This window comes from Danio rerio, chromosome 18, assembly GCF_049306965.1.
Source record: "Danio rerio strain Tuebingen ecotype United States chromosome 18, GRCz12tu, whole genome shotgun sequence".
In the NCBI taxonomy this organism is placed as follows: Eukaryota; Metazoa; Chordata; class Actinopteri; order Cypriniformes; family Danionidae; genus Danio; species Danio rerio.
The window spans coordinates 42,692,499-42,718,532 of NC_133193.1; the positions used below are offsets into that span (position 1 = coordinate 42,692,499).

A 26,034-nucleotide genomic window follows, 5' to 3' on the forward strand; every position below is an offset into this window, starting at 1 on the left:
TCACAAGATGCGCCAAAGAGTCAAAAACGCAAAGCTGACAGAAACAAAATTGGCTAAATAAAGCATATACTAACCAATCTATTACTCAGTCACTAGACAGCACCAAAGAGTCAAAAACACAAAGCTGACAAAATCAAAACCAGCTGAACAAAGCATATCCTTAGCTATGTATTATTTAGTCACAAGATGGCATCAAACAGTCAAAAATGCAAAGCTGACAAGCAAAACCAGATAAATAGAGCATATACTAATCTATGTATTATTCAGTCACAAGATTTCGCCAAACAGTCAAAAAGCTGACAGAATCGAACTGGCTAAATTGAGCATATACTTACCTATGTATTATTTATTCACAAGATGGCGGCAAACTGTCAAAAAGTGCAAAGCTGACACAATCGAAAACTGCCTGAATAAAGCATATACTATTCAATGCAATATTCAGTTACAAGATGGTGCCAAACAGTCAAAAATGCAAAGCTGACAGAATCGAAACTGGCTGAATAGAGCATATACTAACCTATGTATTATTCAGTCACAAGATGGTGCCAAACAGTCACAAATGCAAAGCTGACAAAATCCAAACCGGCGTATTAGAGCATATACTAACCTATGTATTATTCAGTCACAAGATGGTGCCAAACAGTCACAAATGCAAAGCTGACAAAATCCAAACCGGCGTAATAGAGCATATACTAACCTATGTATTATTCAGTCCCAAGATGGCGCCAAAGGATTAAAACACAAAAGTGACCAATTCGAAACTGGCTGAATAGAGCATATACTAACATATGTAGTATTTAATCACAAGATGGCGCCAAAGAGTTAAAACAGCAAAGCTGACATAATCGAAACTGGCTGAATAGAGCATATACTAACCTATGTATTATTCAGTCACAAGATGGTGACAAAGAGTCAAAACACAAAGCTGACAGAAACAAAACCAGCTGAATAGAGCATATAAGATCCTATGTATTATTCAGTCACAAGATGGCCCTAAACACTAAAAAAATGCAAAGCTGACAGGATCAAATCCAGCTGAATAGAGCATATACTAACCTATGTCTTATTTGGTCACAAGATGGCGCCAAATAATGAAAACGCAAAGCTGACAGAACAGAAACTGACTGGATAGAGCATATGCTAACTTGGGTATTTTTAACTCACAAGATGGTGCCAAACAGTCAAAAACACAAAGCTGTCAGAAACTAAACTGGCTGAACAGAGCATAGACTAACCTACATATTATTACATCACAGGGTGGCACCAAACAGTCAAAAATAGTCAAAAATAAAGGTGTGAAGGACAAGCAAATACATAACAATGTGGATGCAAGTACATGGATTTGAACGTATTAACTGATGGTTAAGGTGATTCAAAGTTCCCAGATGAGCCTGTGTTATTTAGCAGTGGTTAACTTAAAATAACAAACCTTGGGATGCTGCAACTGACCAATTAAAATTAAGTATTCCAGACAGCCTAATAATATTAAGAGATAATCAATGACCTGCCTTGTGTGAAAGAACTGTACATGGAAGATGTGGAGGAAAATAACCACCCAATAAGAAGCGAAGCAACATATTCCATTATTAAATAGCAGGTCATTGATTATCCTGCAAACGCAACATGATAAAATATATATATATATATATATATAGCTCATTCATATTTTATACAAACCTTGGGGGTCCCAGGCTAGATTGTAGGTTATAGCATTGAGGAAGAACTGACCAGTCTTCTGCCATTGGTAATTCAGTTGCTTTAAAAAAAGGAAAAAATAAATAAATAAAAAGATTTGTTATTTTAAGAATTAAACTAAATATGAATTTAAACTGAATATCATATTTTTATATTTAAATATAATTACTTTAAAAGACAATTTGTTTAAACATATTTAATTGTATTATTGGATGATTCACCAAATATAGCAAAATCTTAATAACAACAATAATAAAAATAATAATAATAATAATAATAATAACAATCTCATCACATCATAAGCAACATGGTAAAGTGGAATCTTACCTTGTGACGTTTGTTTGGATTGGAAGAAATTGGTTCAAAAATACACACAGTATTTCCATAAGATGCAGCAATCTAAAAACAAAAATAACACTATTTTAAAAGAGCAGTGCCATCATAAAAAAATTAAAACAGACATATTTTATCTGTTTCATCCTCTGCATTACTCTTTTCCATCCTAGCTTTTAAATAAATTTGATTTAGCACTAAACTAGGCCGACATAGTGATTAGAGCGAGTTTTAGACTGTCTTTTTTTTTCAATCCAGGAACAGATGGCGAAAATGCAACTCCATTTGGTAAAGCTAGTAAGTAACACTGTGCATTATACAATAACAGTTGGTATCTGAACACTGGAGACATTTTCACATTTACTCAAAATGAACTTAATAATACTTCAAAATATCAATTACCCAATTTGATAAAGAAGGTTAATAAACCATTTAGACACAGGTGGTCATTTCAAATCATGCAAAAATCATATACCAACAGTCATATTAATTTGGCATCCTTGTAAACACACTTTTTATTGTCTTAAATGAACATTGAAGTGTGTGAAATAAAATGCATGCATCAGCAAATTGGATCTGTGTTAGTAGTAGTAACAGTAAAAAGATAAGCCAGCTGAAAGTTACATTGACATAACCTGAGTGTTTTTCAGAGCACTTACAGAAGTAAATATTTTTATATGATAAACTAAATATATTTTTCTTTTTTACATTTACTCCTAAACATTGCATTTCTGCTGTTTTTTTGTTAATATGTGGTGTTCAGCAGGCTTGCACTCCTCCTCCAGCCATAGTCACTGTATGGTCTGAAGCGGTTTTCACACTGGACACGGAAAACACTGAGCTATGAAACTCATTCATTTCAATGAATTGCACTGCCATGCTGCTGAGTGGATCAAAGCACAAGAACAGCAGAGTGTAACGTTGACAAATTTGTGCATGATTTACTGTCAAAAGAGCTCAATTTTCTACTTCCTGGATATTCCCTTATATGTGCCACACTCCACACATGATGGTAAAGCAAAGTCAGCTCAAATAACATGCCTGTTTCTACTTATTGGACATAATGTAATGTAATGTGTATTTATGTAGCGCATTTATTGTGTATGGCCATACACCCAAAGCGCTTCACAATCATGGGGGGGGGGGTCTCTCCACACCATCACCAGTGTGCGGCATCCACTTGGATGATGCGACAGCAGCCACAGGACAACGGCGCCAGTGCGCTCACCACACACCAGCTGTTGGTGGAGTGGAAAAACAGTGATGGAGGCAATTCGGTGGAAGGGGATGATTGGGAGGCCATGATCGTAAGGGCCGATAGAGGGACTTTGGCCAGGACACCGGGGTTACACCCCTGCTTTTCACGAGAAGTGCCATGGGATTTTTAATGACCACAGAGAGTCAGGACCTTGGTTTAACCATCCGAAAGGCGGCACCCACTGACAGTGTAGTGTCCCCTTCACTTTTACTGGGGCATTAGGACTTATGCAGACCACAGGTTGAGCGCCCCCTGCTGGCCTCACTAAGACCACTTCCAACAGCAACCTAGTGTTCCCTAGTGGTCTCCCATCCAGGTACTGACCAGGCTCAGCCCTGCTTAGCTTTAGTGAGTAGCCGGTCTTGGGCTGCAGGGTGATATGGCTGTAGTGTATACTTTTTCATACTGATTTCAATAGCACCACTGTGCTGTCATCGCAACACTGGTAAAATTATGCCTTTACTTATTCGCTGATCTGGTGTTTCTAAAAATCTGTATAAATTAAGTTGTTTATTTTTTTTATAAAACAATTAATAATCATTACAAAGCAGTTTTGGTTTCGTTTTTTCAACCAAGTGCATCTGGAATAAAAATTTTGGCCTAGAATCTCTATTGCGGTGGGATTTCTACTAGGCACACATGTACACACGCACACACACACACACACACACACACACACACACACACACACACACACACACAAGCGCACGCACGCATGCACGCACACACACACACACACACACACATACACACAGCTACAATATTGGCATTTTGTTGGTTCTTCACCATTAAAATGTCCACAAGGCAATCTAGAAGGGCCAATATGATCATGTTAGTATTTCAGGAATAAAGGAGTAGTAACTAAAATGGCAAAAATATTGATGCACTGCTAGATTTAAAAAAGTTAGAAGATGAGAGGTTTTCTCTAAGCAATGTAAAGGCAAAGAAATAGAGATTTGGTCTTACCCTGCCGAGCTGCTGAGAGCACTCCACACAGCCCACCTGAATGTTTCCATTCTGAGCTCCGGGAATAATCTGAACACACTCGAAATCACTGGCGAGGATCACAATGTCACAGCCTGATCCATAAGCCTATAAAAAAAGAAAGAAAGAAAGAAGCTCACTAAGAGAAAATCTTCTCATTACAATGCAACAATCCACTTCATCAACATGCCAACAAATCTATCAACATTCAATAAACATTTATCAGGCATTCGAATAAAGGAATCACTATTCTATATGTGAATTACTTTGAAGCATTAAGTCTGGTGTTTATTGCACAAATCAGCATACTAGAATGACTTCTGTCTTATGAAAATAAACTGCTGCCATCAACATAAAATGTTTTTAAGTGTGGTATTTTGAGCAAGTTAAAAACCCAATTAACTTATTAAAATATGTTAAAGTAACCTAAAAAACATGTTGTCGTGTCACACTGTAATATGGCACTGAGTTTGTTTACATGGACACCAATAATTGCATTATTTTAATGTGATCAAGGCAATCAGACCCCCTAGATTTTCACGATTCCGAGATCGCTGAATCCAACGCAAAATAAAAAAAAAAACGCAAATTTTTGCGATCTTGCAAAACTCTTAATTAAATGCAAAATAATTGCGAAAAATTTTAATAATATCCTACATCACCAACTTCTAAACCATATAATCAAATTATATGCATTTTAGTTAGCAATGAAGTGTTTTAAGTGACTTTTAGACGTTGCATGCGCAGTACACGTGATTACATCTCACCTGCGCCCTCACAATCATTACATTACACAGACGGGGGGCAGGGGGAGTTTTCAGCTTGTACCGTAAGTCATGTGAAGTCATAGCAAAGATGAGATATAGACATCCTGTAGCGCGAATTGGCCGTTTTGTGCATTCGACGTGCTTTAGACTGCAAAAGAAAGTTGGAGCAAACGGAGCAATAAAACAGACAGGTGGAGATGAGATTGGTTTAAGGATGACGGCCACTGGACGTGACTGAATTGATTTGTGATGTGCATCAAATTAATAAATTCTTACAGTTAACGAGAGAAAATGCCTGCCATTGATGTGTTTTACGGCAATCCGTATTTTACGTGTTTTAGGTGTATTACGGTAGGGGAAGCCCTAACGCATGTCCTATGTGTGACATGATGTCCATGTAAACATAGTTAGCAAGTACATTTACAGAAACACCAATAATCTGATAAGAAAAATACTCTGATTAAGATTCAACCATGTAAAAAGCATTTTTTAATTAATTTAAATTCGATTAAAGTCATAATCAAATTTAATAGAAATCGAATAAAGATATGTGGAGTATGTCGATTTTAGTTGCATTATTGAAGTGCTGTACAGACATGTAAACACCTTAATAAAACTATTACCGTCGTGTAGAATTTTCGCCACATTTTGCGACAGGAGTCTACACACACAGCTTTTTTTTTATATACAGCGTACAATATCAAATTCTATTAAAACAACACTCTTCCACCAGTGCATGTTCAAAACTAATATTTTGTTTGTCACAAAGGCATGCATGAAATGTTCGTGAATGAAAGTGAAAGTGCTAAACTGCAGTCAAAGTCGACAAATTAAAAATAAATCACCCAAAATTACATGAAACTCCATAGGAAATGCGGAAAGCATGGTAACACAATGACGTTAATCAAATTATGTGTTATAACATGTAAAACTGCATCATGAAAACTTTTGTAAACACTTTAATCATGCTATTGTCTTTTTCAGATTAAAGCAAATCATTTGATTACTGATAAACGTAGTCACCGATGACTTCATTGGCTGAAGAAATGTTCACTGTCACCACAGGAACAAATAAAAGAATAATTCAACAGAATATTATATTAATTAAAACAAGCGTGCCATTTTGAATTGTGATAATTGCTCATAGTATTTTTGTAACTATTACTAAATGAATACAGCAAACTCTCAAACAGTAAACTGGGAAGCATTAAAAACAAACAAACAGGAAATTCAGTTTTCTCTTCCTTATTTTCTAGTTCTATTGCTATTATTTTACGTTAAAAGTTCGCTTTCAAACGTTGACATTTCTATGTTGACGCTGGCTCAAGTGAAAGTGCTTTTAGACAACACAAATGTTGCAATGAGTGTCAAAACATAAGTGAGACAGCGAGTGTAATGACTCAGGAGGGCCATATTTACACGCCTGCATACAGTACATCTACATGCATAATTATACTGTGTGCCATCTAAACACAATGTGTTGTGACAATTTACAATACTGTGGTAAAAAAAATGCAATGTTAACACCACTATGGACATAAACAGAGCATGGAAATGCACATAAACAGCACACAGACATTCACGCACACCACACACACACGGAGATTGAGTGAGAGAGAGAGAGAGAGAGAGAGAGAGAGTGAGAGAGAAAGAAAGAAAGAGAGAGAGAGTCCTCCTCCAACTGTATGTGTCAGAGATGTGCCCAGTTGATGATCTAAATAAGCTAACTGATCCATCCTGTTTTTTTTGTTAAATTTCCTCCTAGCGCTGTTCCACTGCACACACTCGGTTCCACATACAACATACCCTTACTGTTAATAGAAGTCTGAGAAATTATTCACGCAAAATGTGAATAATATGAGCAATTCCGGCGTTATGGATGTGACATTGGCAGTAAAAACTCAAAACATAAATTTGCAAAGAAAGTATGTTAACATTATATTGAAACTTTTGTTTATATTTTCCAGAACAACTGACCACAGAGTTATGGGACCAGAAAGATATCAGTCTGTAAACATTTTTGTACTTTAAATAAGGAAAATAAACATGCGTTATGGATGTGACAAAAAAAGTCTGCTGGTTTACAGTACATAACATACTTTGTAGAAATTCTGTGAGTTAAACTGCATAACCCGAAAGAAACAATAATAAAAGGATAAGACTTGGCTCACTATAAAACAAAACTTATTGATTGTATTTTATTTAATATTTTCACATTTATGATGAAAAAGTGTCGTTATGTATGTGACATTTCTCCGTTATGGATGTGACAGATGTGAAATGCCACTTGTGTGACTTTGGTAAATCAAATAGAATAGTATGAAAACATTGACAGATGCATTTTTGGATATTTCTAAAGAACTGTGAAATACTTGCTCACCCAAAAAGCCAGAAACGGTTTCCGTATTTTGGTGAAACTTCAAATTTTTTCATGGCAAGGTCGACATTTGCACGAAATTACTCATATAGTGCCAAAAGATTTGCTGCCATTAAGTGTGTTGAAGGTGCTGTCCAAATCAACCAACTTCTATGTTAACCCTTGTGTGCTGTTCAAACGTGCTACCCTTTCATTATGTTTGTGGCTGTTTTTGCCCCATTGACTTCCATTATAATGAATTTTTTTTTTTTTGATTGTGAAGCCAAGACAGCATATAATCATGCATTCTTGATTTTTAGTAGTTTTCCAGTTGGAAAGAGGTAAAATGTGTCATTTTTACTGTTGATCATCATTTGCTAGCATTGACCCTTTAGATAGGTCTGTGCAGATATGTTTCTGGCTTTTATGTGGAGTTCTATGCAGTAAAACAGCAGATTATGGTGTGTGCGCATAAATGCACTTACCATGTTTACTATGTTCTAAGAGCTGAGATGCCTATTTGGTAAGTGTGCAAAGGTATACGCACACACGCACACACACACACACACACACACACACACACACACACACACACACACACACACACTATATACTCTATACATAATTGCTTATAGAGGACAAAAACTATGCTTTTTGCACTGCAACTGATGATCAAAATTTAACATTTTACCTATTTCCTTTCCAGCAGGGAAAACAAAGCAACAATCAATTATATGCTACCTGTCATGATTACCAGCGATCGCTAACCACCAGAGGTCGCTGGAAAACATTCACACTCATGGAACTACAAATCTGTCATGTTATGGACTGCAACACCCAGTCATGCCACACACACACACACACACACACACACACACACACACACACACACACACACACACACACACACACACACACACACAAACACACACACAACCGGTCCCAGATCCAGACTGATTACACTCACAGCTGAAGCTGCTCACACTGATTATTTGGACTATTGAAACCCCTCTGTTCACCACACATGGGCTGAGTATTGTTAAGCTGTTGCTGTCCTTACGAAAGCGGTTTTCCTTGTTTCCTGTTGTCAGTGTTTTTGACTTTTGAACTGATTATCGCGCTTTGACCCTTTCCTGCATGCCCTGAACCTTTTGTCCGTTTTTTGGATTTCGCTTCAGGATTGCCTACTACACCGTTTATGCTGGTATTTGACCCTTGCCTGATTGACCATTCTGATAATAAAGCTACATTTGGAACTACCCCGATTTGCATAGCATCCTTACACAACACTACCATGGCATTGCAATCAAAAAATGATATTATGGAAGTCAATGGAGCAAAAACAATCACAAACATAACAAAAGGTAGTCAATTTGCCCAGAGTGTATTAGAATTTTTTTTTTTTTTGTTTTCAAAGCGTTTCCCAAACTATGTGTCAAAATAAGATTTGTTACCAAAAATCATTCCATTCGGTGAAGCACAAAGAAAGCTGCGGCCAAATTAAGACTCAAAATCATCCCCAACAGCACACAAGGGTTAATTTAACTGTATTTACAGATTTAGATTTACCCATTGTTTGTCCATATCTCACCCAATTTTGGGTTACAACAACACATCATTTTTTTTTACCTGGGCTTAAAAAAATAAAATAAAAAATCTAAAGGTAATCATACTGATTGATATGAAACATTAACAACATCAACATGATAAATATTTGATATCTCCCAGCCCTGAAGAATGGAATTATTGGTATCTTGTTTCAGGCAGTTCTATCTTGAGGGAGATGAACACTTTAGTTCTCAAACACTTTGATTAAAGTAAAAAGCAAGTAATAATCAATTGTTCAAAGGCTCAATCTGTAAAATAAAAATTGATCACAGAACATACAAACAGGCCAATTTTTAAATAAGACTTCATCTCTGCAAAGTTTTAACTTTATTACTGTACAACAAACCTGGACAGAATACAAAAAAAAAAAAAAAACATAATATACAGTGCATAACATACATTTAAATTCAGTTTGAACAAAATCTTGTTTATATCTTAGCATGACTGTTTTTGTGGTAGTATAATGTGTTAATGCAGACACACACACACACACACACACACACACACTTACAAGTTGCCACAAGGCATTAGTCAGTCCAGACTGAAGACCCAAAAGCTGCACCTGTTGTTCTGAGCAGTGTGTGTGCGCTTGTGTGTGTTTGTGTTCTCATCCTCTCTATGACTTATTAATGGGAAGAGAGCACAGAGGCACTGAAAGCAAACAAGCTCAAAATGACACTCGTTCCCATTATAGACCCGACTGGGCAAATGCACACACCATCAGCAGTGTGAATGTAAAATTCCAATAAGATTCTAACATCAACCAGTTCTTTTATTTTATTTTTTTTTTTACAATTATAAATTGCTGCAATCATAACAAATGTATTATTTATTATAGGTGCCCTATAATGAAACTCTGGGTACACCGAGGCATAGTAGAATAATAAAAGATCAGTATATAGAAATGGGAATACGGTGAGCCTCAGACACCACTGTTTCCAAGTTCTCATGTAATTTCCATGAGTGTAATTTCCCCAGTGGATCATAGGCCAATCAGAAGACAAAACAAACTGTGACAAGACTCACGGGCCACGCCCTCCAAATTTACATATTTGCCTACTTTAGGTCATTCATCCTGGCCTGATGCGCAGCCACATCATCAAGAGAACAGGACTCATTTTCAGCTTTAAAATCATTAAAAAATTGACCGTATTAACATGTCTCAGTAGTAACGCATATAATCATATCAACAAGACAGGACGTGCGCAAAGGCAACCGGGATAAAAAGATCTGTTCAGCTCTATGTGATCATCAATCATCATCAAATATGATCAAGAATGAGTTTTACAAGTTTAAAAGTTTTTAAAACAGTACATGTTTGTAATGAATTACAGCAATTTTACCGCCTTTATCACCACAGCCGCATGTCAATTCTTAAACAATTCTAAAAGACAACACTTCAATCTCAGTTTGTGAACGTTAAATCAGGTTTTTTTTGTACATTATACAAAATATGTCGATAAAGCAGTGTATATTAACGTGCATCCTGTCACATTTGCCATGCAAAACCAATGCAAAGTTTAACACGTGAGATGTGTGTATGTGTGCGTCCGCTGTGTGTGTGTGCATGAACTTTGTAACAACATTGTGTGTAACTCATCGTTGCAGAAAGGCTTGAATTAAATCCCCAACACATACATAAACTAACCATTGGTGAAGTTCCTACAGTAGTACTTCTCACAAACGTTATGTGAGGTCTGCTTCCTTCATGTCTGTCACTGTGCTGTTTATCTGACGCAGCAGAGACGGAGATAGAGGTGTGTGAGTGAGTATGAACGTGTTTGTGTGTGTGTGTGTAAATAAGTGTGTCTTTCTCTGTGTAAACTGTGAGTGTGTTCATGTGCGACTGTGAATGATCACAATGATTGTGAGTGAGTGTGAGTTAATGAATGAGTCTATGTGTGAGTATGTGTGTGTACGTGCATGGGTGTGTGAGTGAATAAGCGAATGAGTCTGTGTGACTGTGTAAATATGAATGTATTTGTGAATAAGTGTGTATGTGTGTGCTGCTCGCACGTGCTTAAGTGAATGAGTGAATTTGTGTGCGAGTAAATGAGCGAGTCTGTGTGTGAGCGAATGAGTGAGTGTGAGAGTGAGTGAGTATGAATACGTGTGCATGTTAGGGTGTGAGTGAGTGAGTGAGTGAGTGAGTGAGTGAGTGAGTGAGTGAGTGAGTGAGTGAGTGAGTGAGTGAGTGAGTGAGTGAGCATGAATTTGTGTTTGTGTTAGTGAGTGTGGGTGTGCTGCATGCATGAGTGAGTGTGTGTGTGTGTGTGTGTGTGTGTGTGTGTGTGTGTGTGTGTGTGTGTGTTCAGCACAACAAACTATCACTAATGTCCCTCTGCACTGAGAGACTGAACGCGACTCGAGCAAGACATCATTCATCAATCTGAGAGAACATGATCCTCTGGGAGAAGACAACTGGACTCCTCCTGCCTGATTCAGCTCTGCGTGCCTGTCAGCACTAGTGATCCGCCATGTGTGCAGTGATTGTAATACCCTTTGGGGATCAAGACTAGTCCCGCTGAACGCTTTAAGCTCATAAAGGGCTAGTCTGCTGCAATATGGTGAGTGACTACTGACATACTAGCACTGTTAAAGTACTAAGAGACCTTCATTTGTAAAGTATCAGCTTTGCTACACCCTATACTGAGCTCAGATAGCTCATCAGTATACAAACAAGAGCAGATAAACTATCACCAACACCAGCTACACAGCGAGTGGTTAATAGAATATCCCCAGCTTAAAACATCGAAGCATGCAAAATTCATTATAATATATATATATATATATATATATATATATATATATATATATATATATATATGTATGTATGTATGTATATATGTATGTATGTATGTATGTATGTATGTATATATATATATATATATATATATATATATATATATATATATATATATATATATATATATATATATATATATATATATATATATRTGTATATATATATATATATATATATATATATATATATATATATATATATATGTATATATATATATATATATACACACATACACACACACACACACACACACACATAACAGGTAATACAGTAACAGGTAATACAGTTGTAAATAATATTCAGTTTGTGGCACAGAGTGATCGTTTGGGAGCCCCGCGCGAAGCATGAACAGCATTTAGCAGTCAAAATGAAACCGAAAGTGTGCACTTCATTTAAATGATCATATCGCAGTATAGCGTTATCATTATGACAAGCATTCGATATATTTTTTTCTTTTATAGGGAACACACAGTTGTGCATGAAAATGAATGTTTGCAATGTCAGTATAACTACTCCAGCCTATATATTGTTGAATATAATCTGAATATAATCATCTAATGGCAAATGTCTGATTTTACCAGTGAATAAAATTGTCTAATATGACAGATTGCAAACATATATCTCAAACATAATAATTCAACATCATAATTATTAAAAGTAGAATAGAATTATGTATAGAAACCAGTAGACCTACACATAATATTATTATTGATGTTGTGCCATATGTTTGTTTTTACCATACCTTTATTTTATAAACGTTACTTTATAATTTCTAATAACTGATTTCTGTTATCTTTGCCATGAAGACATTGCAAAATATTTGACTAGATATTTTTCAAGACACTAGTATTCAGCTTAAAGTGACATTTAAAGACTTTAAATTTAGGTAAACTAGGCAAGGTATTTGCCAAGGTAATTATGCAAGTCATTGTACACTCACCGGCCACTTTATTAGGTACACCTGTCCAGAGTTTACAGAGAAAGGTCCAAAAAAAGAGAAAATATCCACAGAGCGTCAGTTATATGGGCAGAAGTGCCTTGTTGATGCCAGAGGTCAGAGGAGAATGGCCAGACTAGGTTGAGCCGATAGACAGGCAACAGTAACTCAAAAAAACACTCGTTACAACCGAGGTACTCTGAACACACAACATGTCTGCTGTGACATAGGATAGTAGGGTCTGAATATGGCATCAACAACATAAAAACATGGATCCATCCTGCCTTGTATCAACGGTTCAGGCTGGTGGTGGTCGTGTAATGGTGTGGGGGATATTTTCTTGGCACACTTTGGGCCCATTAGCACCAATTGAGCATTGTATTAACACCACAGACTACCTAAGTATTGTTGCTGACCATGTCAATTTCTTTATGACCACAGTGTGCCTATCTTCTGATGGCTACTTCCAGTAGGATAATGCGCCATGTCATAAAGCGTGAATCATCTCAGACTGATTTCTTGAATGTAACAATGAGTTCACTTTACTCAAATGTCCTACACAGTCACCAGATCTCAATCCAATAGAGCACCTTTGAGATGTGGTGAAATGGGAGACTCGCATCATGGATTTGCAGCCGACAAATCTGCAGCATTATGCCATCATATCAATATGGACCGAAATCTCTGAGGAATATTTACAGTGCCTTTTTGAGTCTATGCCACAAAGAATTAAGGCAGTTCTAAAGGCAAAAGAGGGTCCAAGCTGGTGCTAGCAAGGTGTACATAATAAAGTGGCCGCTGAGTGTATAACATTCTAATTCTACAGCAAAAAAATAAAAAATAAAAAAAGTATATATATATATATATATATATTTGACTTCAACTGTATATAGGGGGTACTTTTCTTCTGATTATGCATCATCTATGGAAAATGAAAACATTTGGGAAACAATTTGACCTATGCTTCTGCTCAACTCTTCCTGGAATCAACAAGCCAAACTAAAAGTAAAAACGAAAGACCGTATTCCATCTTGTAAAGACAGGTTTGGTAAGTGATTTTATCTCATGATACTATTTTTAAGAACAATGACTATGCTTTCATAACATTAGCATATTTATATGCACACCTAAACATCTAGGGCATTATAATCAATTACAAAAAAAAAACCTACATATATTTAGATATGTTATTTAAAGTGTGAATGAAAAGTAACTAGGCATTAAAAATGTATATTACAGAATAAACAACAATCACCTGCTCTATCATTATATAAATCAGTTTCTCAACCACATTCCCAGAGGACCACCAACACTGCATGTTTTGCATGTCGCTTTTGTCAGTCACACCCATTAAAGGTCTTTCAGTCTCTGCTAATGAGCTGATGATCTGAATCCAATGTGTTTGTTTAAGGAGACATGGAAAATGTGCAGAGCTGGTGGTTCTCCAGGAATGTGGTTGAGAAACACAGATATAAAAGATAATTATTGTGTCGCACCTTGTCTTTGGAGGCATGCCAACTGTGACTGCATCTTTAGAAAGTGGACAGATATGTTCCCTGAAAGTTATGAATGGCAGTTCAAGCCCCAATCACACCGAATGCATTATTTTGCGATGAGAGGCATCTTTTTAAAGTAGTGTTCTATTGGTATCAAGGGTTTTGCACAGTATTCATGTGCCCTACACTAGTCTTGTGTGTTCGCCGGTTACGCATCGTTTTTTGACGTAGCGCTCTATACGCCTGCAGCTGGAAGTTAACTCTGCAGAAAAAGCGACTAAGCATATTTTACTTTTCTAATTTGAAAAGTCTCAACAAAAAAGCAGTGCCTATTCCATATCTAACATAAAAACCTTCATTAATGTTAAAATTCTTTTGTGGTCTCTTCTTAATTTGTAATTTGACTTTGAAATTTTTTTAGTTTTAGTTTGAGGAAAGCCCTTATATGGAGCTTGTGTGGGCGTGTATTATGCAAATTAGTAATCTCATGTACAAGGACACTCCCTGAAACAATTTAAATTCACTAACAGAAGAACAAGTTCAGGATCAAACTCATAATAAATATACTACAATTTATTAAACATTTATTATATTATAATTTTTACAGAATTTTTATAATAATCATTCATTTATTTTCTTTTTTGCTTAGTCTCTTTATTAATCTGGGGTCGCCACAGCGGAATGAACCAACAACTTACCCAATATGTTTTACGCAGGGGATGCCCTTCCAGCAGCAACCCAACACTGGGAAATGATTAAATATAATATAATATAATATAATATAATATAATATAATATATAATATAATATAATATAATATAATTTAATATAATATAATATAATATAATATAATATAATATAATATAATATAATAAAATATAATATAATATATGGTAATATATAGTAATATATAATAATATATAATAATAAATAATATAATATAATATAATATATAGTAATATATAATATAATATAATATAATATAATATAATATAATATAATATAATATAATATAATATAATATAATATAATATAATATAATATCATATAATATCATATAATATAATATAATAAGAGCATTTGGTATGACTGAGAAAGCAAGCATCAAGAAAGCAACTTCTGTGACTAAATCTGTAAGCACTGTTTGGTGACCAATGATTATAATGTGTGAATGTGTAAATTATATGATGAAAAGAGACTAGATTAGGCCTCTCAATTCACATTCATTCATTTCAAATGCCTTAATTTGTGCTTTAAAGAATAAAAGTATTTTGCTTTTAGATGGCATGAGGGAGAGTAATAAATTACTTTTGAATAGTTTTTAAAGGGATAGTTTGCCAAAAAAAAGAAAATTTGCTCACCATTTACATGTCCTTGTGTAGTTTCAAGACTTTTCTTCCCTCCGTTGAACACTAAAGAAGATATTTTCACAATATTTTGAAAGCTATTTAAACTCTAACCACTAGGGTTGGGCGATGTCGACCAATTTGGCATCATACGATGTCTAATGTAAAATACCGCGATGGACGATGACATCGTCATCATGGGCGGCGGTGAATTTATTATTTATGAATAATTAATTTATTCATATAATAAATTTATTATTTGTAGCCTACCCTTTCAACTACCTGACTAGCATGGTCTTTGTTTTACTCATAACCAAATAAATAAAGATAAGTTACACACAAATCCCCACCCGTCAATCACTTTTTTTGCGGGACTCTGGCATGAATAGGCAGAGTGATCAGTGTCGTTATAATAGCGTCGACAAACTTGGTTGGTAAAAAAGGTGCACAACCATCAGCAACCAACCAACAGTATCTGAGGTTTTCGCTAAAATCACTAAGTACAAGCGTGAAAGCGAAAAAATGAAGCAGTGTACCGACACTGTGACACGTTACCTGATAGATTCAAAAGACCAAAGAGTCATTAGATAGAGACAAGATTGATTAAATATCAACTACAGTGAGACGCGATCCAGCGATGCATCCTTGATAAACTGTCTGATGTGCACTGCTCTCGGGGGTTTTGTGCTCAAAGCACCCGCTGACTGCTGGAGCTCAGATGCGTATGTACGCTGCAGCTCATGACAGTGTGTGTGGTCATGGGATGTGCGTTTTCAGTGGTATAGTGTGGAAAGAGGTTTTTTCAGAAATGCTAAATGAAATGCTAGTGTGGACGTGGATTGTTTTTGTTCTAAAATAAAAGAAGTACTAATGTAAACGGGGCCTGAGTGTGTATTTTTCGTGAGTGGATTGCTCCAATAGGGGCAGGGCGGAGGATCGCGATGCCGGCTCAGCATTGTGATGTCTATCGACCATCGGCGATTGACGATGGCATCATCTATCTACCCAACCCTACTAACCACATTATGACATCTATAATAATAAACTAAAACTACAAATGTCAATGGTGTACAGGTTTCAGGCTTTCTTAATAAAAATCGTCCATTGTTTTTCACATAAGAAAGCTATCCAAACCTGCTTGAAACAAGCAAAGGGTGAGTAAATAACTTTTGATTGACCTATCCCTCTAATGCTTGAGTGAACTAGCCCTTTAATAGACCACAGACAACAATAGCACTGCTTATCTTCATCCCGGAAGATCCCGGAAGCACGAGTGCTTGTTATGAGACGCGTCAGCAGTTCAGTGATAAACATGTCCGGGCAAAGCATTCTGCACATTTTATAATTCAAGCATGATCTCAAATGTTACAACGGTTGATGTAATCATATTCCAGTGAGGTTACAGCACCCAAATAAAACCCAAAAGGCCTCCTGCTGGCTAATGATCCCAGCAGGCCTGCGGGGATGAAGCATCTGCGGGATTGGAAGAGAGAGTGTCAGCCTTAAGTAAAGTCTGTGTGTGACCGTAACATATTCAGACGCGCTAGGCTGGGGTGTATTTTTATGCCATGTCTAATGACAGCTAGCATTCCTACAGAACGCACACTACACAAGCCCCAAACACCACTCTTTCCTGCAAGACAGAAACTGAAATGATAAACAAAAAGAGTTCCTTCTTTGCAGTATCATGTGCAAGCTTGACAATGATGCGGTAAGCAGGAAGCCAAAAGCATTGACACCCAGAGAGCGAGATTGACAGCTTTCACAAACCTAATGCTGAGTCGTCCAAAGCTTCTTTACTCTACTGCTGCGATAATACAATGGATTTAAAACATGCTAATTCGGGAACTTTTCTTAGCCAAAACTGACAGTGTGATTAATCAAATCCAGCTTAATTTATGTCATGTCCAACACCGATGCAGAGTTACTGAAGTTTGTCCTGCGCGCTTGCGTTTTTTTTTAGTTACTTCTTTGGTTTGGTGCGTTAATCTGATCGTTACTATTATTCAAAAGAAGGTAATGATTCGCACTCAATTGCTTCATACTGTTTTTATTCTTACTTTTTCTTACATTTTACGGGTGATAACAGACAAACAGACGTTTCGGCACAAAGCCTTCCTCAGTGATGTCCAACACCGATGAATAATTTAGAGTCTAATAATCAAAAAAATAAAAAAATGTTTGCTGTTTGTTCAAACTACTTATTTAAAATGACCTGAAACAACGCAATTCTTGTGGTTTTTGAGAAAACTTAATTGCTTAATATGTTCAATATACTTAAATTAGTGAAGACTAGCAAGTTAACTTAATTCCTTTCATGTTTCCCCAACACAAATCGATTGCGTGAAACCCTGTATTTTTTATAGTGGACGCTGCAGAACGATTATATGTGAACGATTTTAAGACCAGATTTTAATTTGTCATTTATCCCCAAGCAGCAGTAGTCAAGTGCTGGAGTAAATGAATCCAACCTTGTTTTATTCTTACTGATGTTGGTGCTTAATTATTTTGTAGAAATTGATAAAAGGGATTAATTAAAAAAACTTGATAAAAATACTTTTATTTACTAATGCATTAAAATTGGGCTGGGTGACATGACAAACATTTGCATTACGCGAATGAAAGCAGAACATGCAAGCTTTACACAGAAATGCCAACTGACCCAGCCGAGGCTCGAACTGAGGCAGCGACCTTCTTGCTGTGAGGCAACAGCACTACCTTCTGCGCCACCGCTCCGCCTCAATTTCAAACTAAAACTGATCAAATTATTATTAAAAAGATAAATTATTTTCTAAGTCGATCTAAATCGTGCTTAGAAATCACGCTATTCGCGCATAAATAGCCGCGTGAACATTTGAGGTTACTCGCTTCATTCGCGCGTCAAACCCCGCTTCATTCGCGCGTCAAACCTCACTTCATTTGCGTGTCAAATTCACTTCAGAACAGACGCTGATTCGCGTGATGGGCAGGGCTGCCCCGTGACCTTAGCTTCACAGCTAAAGGGCTAACATGGATTTTATGAAGAAAATAACAGTGTTTATGTGCTTTATGAAGGATGATAAACAGCGTCCATACGTTTAGAGCCGTGTCTGAGTCCACTAGATCCTTTCAGAGGTGCATCCAGCTCTTTAAGCTCATAGACTCCTCCAGAAACTGAACCTGGCTGATGGAGGTTTTTAGCAGTGCTTCTGACTGAGCCCAGCCCAGTTTGATGAACTTCTTGTCGGTGTCTGCTGGGCGATTTCCCCTGGGACACCGACAACAGGCGATACGTGACAATCACGCCCCCACAAGAGCAAGCTCCTGATTGGTTAATGCGGCGCGAATGTCCGCTGAAGTTCAGATTTTTGAACTCGAGTGATTCGCGCGAAACGCGCAAAATGCTCAATTCGCGCCATGCCATTCATGCCATGCGCACCGCGCAATTCTCGTCATTCGCGCTGCGCCATTCACGCGTATCGCGCCGCAGGATGTCTATTCGCGTGTTTGCATTGACTTAACATGTAAATCACTCGCGCTTGACGCGCGTTCCATGTCTGGTGTGAACGCAGCATTACTGTATTTAGAACAACAGGGCACGTTCAAGATAGAATTAAAAAAAAACATATTAATGAAATATGAAACTTTTAAAAACTAACAATTACAGGCCCAACATAAAATATTGCTAAACAATATGCTAAAAGTAAACATTGTACTTATTATTACTTATTATTCTCATTTCTGCATTTAGTGGAATAATATAGCGCTCCTCCAAATGATAAAAAAGTATTACCGTAAACGATGTATTTTGCGGCACCTAATAAACGATAAACAATAGTTTAAAATTGTCTAATAAACAATTGAGCATAATATGAAACTATAGACTTTTTATTTTGTCAATATGATATATATCATCATATTGCACAGTCCTAATTATAATATATTACAATTATAAAAGATTTCCGAACGAACAGATGGTTTCAATAATTTAGACAGAAAAGGCTTCAAAATTACTACCAATCATTAATAATAATTGACCATCAAAATGAAAATTAAGCATTTTAGATTTATTTTAAAATAAAAATATGAGACTGAATAGTGAAAGTGGCCAATGAAAATGCATAATATCTCATGAAATCATAAGAAATACATTATATTGTAAAATATGTTCTTTTAAAGAGCAATATTTCACTATATAACAGTTTACTGCATGCAGCCTCACTGAAAATATACAATATGAAAGGGTGAGGGTGTAATATATGGTGTTGCACAACAGCAGACCTTAAAAGCAAAAGCCTTGACAACAAGTTTCACTCTACACCAAGAATTTACAGCACATCCCCCAGCACCCCCACCCCCCCCCCCCCCACAACATATACAAGTCCAAAACACAGCTATTGCGCAAGCTGACAACGACAAACATTTCCAAAGAGAAACTGCTCTCCTAAACACTCCAAACTGACCTAATCATGTGAAAGCATGTGTGTGTGGACTTTCTGATGGAGAAACGCTGTTAAACCACAGATACATTTTCAGATAATAGGGCACGTTTCACTTCTCTTTTCCTATGTTTGGAAGCCGCCGTTATGACAAATCAAAGTGCACCTCACCTTAAAAAGACAAAGCCTGATTGCTTTATCAGCATCTACATAGTTTAACAGCAGATATTTAGGAGAAGCCAGTAATGTACAAGCAAGCACTGATCACTGCAGTCTTTAATGATGGCCATGATAATTGAAATGGTGTGAGAGGAGAGCTGCCAAACAGTTTGCTGAATCACATTTCTGCCTTTTTATTAAAAAAAAAGCTAATTAATAGAAAGTACAGTACATCCAGTTGAAGTCATAAAATATTAGGCCCCCTATTAAGCTGTATAGAAGTTTATTGAAAAATATCTAGTAAAATATTTTGTACTGTCATCATGGCAAAGGTACAATAAATCAGTTATTAGAAATGAGTTATTAAAACTATTATGTTTAGAAATGTGTTCAAAAAAATCTTCTCTCCGTTAAACAGAAATTGGGAAAAAAAAAAAAAAACAGAGGGCTTATAATTCTGACTTGAACTGTATTGATTTAGCATCGATATCTCAATATACACATCCGCAATAGTCACATCGCATAGATATGCAATATGCATGTAATTATTATATTTACATACCAAACCATAATGCATGCACTGTTTACTTTTATCTTTGCTTTGTTGCAAAATCTATACTCACATTTACTTTTTATATTTTATGCATGATTCACTGCCCTACAGAATCATCCAAATCAATCAAAATGAACACATTTGATAGCACTTTAGGGACAAATTTTCATTATTGCTTATTAGCATGCATATTGAGATATTGGCTGCTTACTAGTAGGCTACTTATAAACTATATTATGTATGATCTTTTTCTACATCGCTAACCCAAAACCTTAACTACCTTAATATCTATTAAGGAGCAAATTAGGAGTATATTGAAGCAAAAGTCATAACTAGGCCCACACGGAATCTGCGCGTGCAGAATTCCGCTGATTTAAAGCCCATCATTGATTCTGTTTATTTACTTGTGTAAATGTGTGTAAATTTGTATTTATTCAGTTTATAAATTAATTTTCAGATATGTAATTGACGAATATGAAAATATTTATGATTTATTTACAATATAGTTTGTAAAGTGATATTTTCTGTCTTTTAGTAGATATATTATATGAGACACTTGCTTTGTTTACCAAATAAAATGGATCTAATTGGATTTGCATTGTAGACAATAAATACAAGTTAAAAAGGTGTTACTTTTTTTGTTTAATTACTTTTCATCATTCATTAAGGTTTTAGTTATGATACTCTTAAAAGCATTCCACATAAAACCACGGATTTTCAACAAAATTCTGCGCAGAAATAGCGAAAAGTGTCTGCAAATTCCGCCTGGCCCTTGTCAAAGGTAATGGCTTGCTAATGGCGAGAATTGAACCTTAAAATAAAGTTTGACTATACATCCTTTTCAAATAGTGCTATTCAATCATTTAGTGAAATTGTAGATGTAATGTAATGTGTATTTATATAGCGCATTTATTGTGTATGGCCATACACCCAAAGCGCTTCACAATTATTGGGGGGGGGGGGGGGGGGTCCCTCCACACCACCACCAGTGTGCAGCATCCACTTGGATGATGCGACGGCTGCCACAGGACAACGGCGCCAGTGCGCTCACCACACACCAGCTATTGGTGGAGTGGAGAGATAGTGATAGAGCCAATTCGGTGGAAGGGGATGAATGGGAGGCCATAATCGTAAGGGCCGATAGAGGGACTTTGGCCAGGACACCGGGGTTACACCCCTGCTCTTTCACGAGAAGTGCCATGGGATTTTTAATGACCACAGGGAGTCAGGACCTCGGTTTAACGTCTCATCCGAAAGACGGATAAAGTCTTAGATAAAGTATATCGCAGAAAAATAAAATATTGCAACGTCCATTTTTTCCAATATCGTGCAGCCGTAATGTATATGGTCATCTGATCATTCAAATGCAGCTACATCCAATGCATGTCATGCAAAGCAAGCATCCTGTTACTTCCATCACTGCAAACCAATGCTTTCCTTACATAGATTTGTCTTATTTTTAGCCCAAATATGTAAAAATTCTTAAATGAAGAAGCGTTTTCTAGACAGAGAAAAAACAAAGTCTTGTTTTAAGAAATAATATGTCAAAATTAAGTGAGTTTTTGTCTTCAAACAAGCAAAACAATCATATTTATTCATTCATTTGTATGTCAGCTTAGTACCTGATTATCACAGCAAAATGAACCACCTAACTAGAGCTGCACTGCAATTTGATATAGCAATATTTTATTTTTCTGCGATATGAATACAGTTTCACAAGATAGTTTGAATAGCACTATTTGACAGTTTTCTGGGGAGTCTCACGGATTTCAGGTACAGAAATTAAATAATCACAATGCAAAGCATGCATTTCTTCTTTTGCTTTGTCTCATTTCTAATCCAAATACCTAAATATTCTTAGATCAAGTAAAAAATACTGTTCTGTTTTCAACTTCAGAATAAAGAAGTCAAAATTCAGAGTTTTTCCTTTAAACAAGTAAAATTGTCTGCCAGTGGGGTAAGTAATAATCATGTTTTTACTTTGAAATCTAAACATTGGGAGAAGAAGCAAGACAAAAATATTCTATTCTATATATATATATATATATATATATATATATATATATATATATATATATATATTTTTTTTTTTTTTTTTTTTTTTTTTGCATAAATCATATAGATTCCATATAAATACAGAAATAAAATACAACTCTGTAGCTCTTGGTCCACTATAATTCAGACTCTATATTGCATATCTTGTGATGTGACAATTGCGAATGTGCACATTGTGATATCGATGCTGAAACGATATATTGTTGAACTATTCCGGCATATGTTTTTTCTTATAGCTGCAATCCAGTACTGGAAAAAAATGATCTATGTCAAAAGCAAAATCGCTTAATTTTGCCATATTATTTCTTACAAGTATCTTACAGTATTTTTGCTTGTCTAAAAATTGCTTCTTCTTTAAGCATTTTTAGATGTGTGTAATAGTAATAAAAGCATTTTTGCAGAGATTTTGTGTATTTCTTTCCTGAAATTATTATTACTATTATTCATTTAAAGTTTTAAAAAACATTATGTTTTAACCTATTTCGTGTTTGTAAAGTATACCTATCGCAAATTCATCAGTCGTATACAAACAAAGAAAACGTGTATCTGTGTCTGTTCTAATCGCAGATTTTGGTACACTCCGTTTTCCTTTAAGGTTTTATAATTATAGATGCGAATTTTACTTACGTACAAAATTATTTATGACAGTGATATTATTCCATAAAAGAGCTATTCAAATCACCTGGTGTAATTATATTCACATCGCAGCTAAACAAAATATCTCAATGTCGGATTGTTCCTACCGTATATCGTGCAGTCTTAATACAAATATATGCTTTCTAAAATGTGTTGAATTGTGTTTTATGATGGATTCTGCAATGCTGTCCGTATTTTCTGATGCATGTTGCGTCTCTTGAGGTGAAGTTAATGCGTTCCTGTCCTCATAAAGTGAGAGGTCAAATGCTAAACACACCATGAACAAGTGCGCTTGAGCATGTGTAGTAAACAAAACAGCTCTATTCATTCACACACACGCAGGCTTCACATTTGAATATCCATTGCCAGTTTAATGTTCACACTAGTCTACATTACAAACTATCTAGGTGCACTTTTCATTCATCATGTAAAAATGTCAGCATTATACACCTTAATATGTTTGGTTATAAAACTATAAAATGAATTACAGAGATCTAAACCTATTTTTTGTGGTATTACTTCAAATAAAGATTGAATTAACGTTCATTTATGGGGCACAGCATACAGAGATTAGGTCTACACACTAGACTCTGGCCTGTCGACTGTACTCGTGACGTCATTGTGTGCACAGCTGATGGGCTCAACATCCAACCACAATGGCAGTGTGTCATAACCTAGATCGCAACCTACACAACCTCCATAGGCAGCATTTTGGGCATCGTGATCTGATGCTGTCTAGATACTTTCTAGTAAACTAAGGTTGTAAGATGAAGATGTTACATTACTCTTCATGCGCCTTGCACCACCACCATCATCATCATCATCTTGAATGAGCATTGCACGTCATGTCATGCAATCGTGCATATTAGAGTTTGCATAGATAGAGACACCGAAGGAGTGTGTGTGCGCGCAGTGCACTCCTGATCTATGCAGGGACACACACAAACGCACACACACAACGCAGAGATAACCTTGAGGATGACAGATGGCACACTGAACCTAAACACGCATCGTGAGGATGATGATGGTGGAGATGATGATGATGGTGATGGTGATGATGATGATGATGTTGCATGCACACGCATCACGCTTGAACATCGATCACGTACAAGCGTAAAATAAGCGCAGGTTTAGATTTCTCACCCACCGTGAACGGGACGTCGTTGACGCTTCCCACGGAGTAGCAGCAGTCCCCTGGGTTAACGGCCCCCGTCAGCACCTGGTGCAGATGCATTTTTGTTGATCACGCCGATGTTGAATTATTTACAGCAGCGACGCTTCTCCGCCCGCTCGGTTTCTCTCCATCTAGACCGGGAATCCCATCCGCCCGCGTCCGGCCTGGCAGCCGCTCATCCGTCTCTAAACACCCCGTGCGGTTAAAGTCACACGGGCTCTGCTCAAATATGTGTCACGGTGTCCCGTTTCCTGAACAGACCGGTTAAATTCGCTCGTGTCACGTCGCTGTCAACATTAACGAGCGGATTATACGTTTCTCCTCCCGCTGCTGCTGCTGCTGCTGAGACTGGAGCGCGCGGCACGATCACCGCAGCGACGCTCGTGCTTCTCGTGCGCGCGACCTCATGACAGCTAGAATGTAGATGTACTACAAAACTAGATGCCAGTTTTTTGGTTGGCTTAATAATAGTAATAATATTAATAATAATGTAATTATATATATATATATATATATATATATATATATATATATATATATATATATATACTATTTATATATGAGAATGTACATTCATTGATTTCTATTATTTTACAAGCGCTATATTACAATCACAAAAGTAGTTTTCACTTAAGTGTGTCTTTAAAAAGTGGTTGAACTCATTATAAAATTGCTGAGGACGGAACACAAACACCGGATTCATGAGCCATTTCAGTTTGAATGTGTCGTTCTAGTGTGTCTACATCTAGGGCCTTTAAAGCGCTTCCATGTTTTCCTGGCGCGCGCACGAGCATGACGCGTCTGCTGCACGCGGTCATTGATCGGTGAGCGGCGAGGGTGAGGAAGGAGAAATGCGGGGGTGTTCGGTGCGTCCCGTTCAATAAAGATCACACGGGGATCAGGTGAATAATAAAGACATTCAATTATTGGGTAGGATTTCACACAGTCCTGGAGGACTTGACGCCTTATTTACATTCAGCGCTACAGCTATTCACGCGTAGGGAATCCCAACACCCCTCCACGCGCCAGGTTGGTGTGGTCTGAAAACATATTACATGACATTCATAATATTACATGACGTTCGTTCATAATGTTACACGGCATGTACACCATTGACAGTCCATACATTGAAAACATAAGCTGTTAGTGTAATAGTAAACTGCATTCCCAAATTATAAAATGGCGTATGTTTCGCTGTCTATCCCCATAGCATTTCAGTCTACGTGACATTCATAATAATACATGCCATTCACAACATTATATGGCATTGTAATATATGCTATTACATGGCATTCTTTATAAAACATTAGGAATAGTAAATGACGTTACAGGAATTAGAATTATTAACATATGCTGCTTTATTAGGCTACATTTCCTACATAAATTACATTAGCCTACTTTACTTCTTAGAACACATATGGCAAATCACAGTCATAAAAAAATAGCTGACAGT

The 26,034-nt window shown here is 36.5% G+C and overlaps 1 protein-coding gene and 1 long non-coding RNA gene across 2 annotated transcripts in view; one reads left to right on the forward strand and one right to left on the reverse strand.

Annotated features, from left to right (window-relative positions):
* Positions 1-24,641, reverse strand: part of dmxl2 (Dmx-like 2) — a gene marked incomplete at its 3' end in the record, with an annotated part of 117,798 nt that extends 93,157 nt beyond the window's left edge. The window contains 4 exon segments of the mRNA NM_001302235.1: positions 1,678-1,756; positions 2,023-2,094; positions 4,253-4,378; positions 24,555-24,641. Of these exon segments, the coding sequence (NP_001289164.1) occupies positions 1,678-1,756; positions 2,023-2,094; positions 4,253-4,378; positions 24,555-24,641 (364 nt within the window).
* Positions 24,642-25,393: 752 nt separating this feature from the next.
* LOC141378763 (uncharacterized) overlaps positions 25,394-26,034 on the forward strand; it is a 28,383-nt gene continuing 27,742 nt past the window's right edge. The window contains exon 1 of the long non-coding RNA XR_012394092.1: positions 25,394-25,610. This is a non-coding gene — a long non-coding RNA (uncharacterized lncRNA). The remainder of the gene's footprint in view (positions 25,611-26,034) is intronic.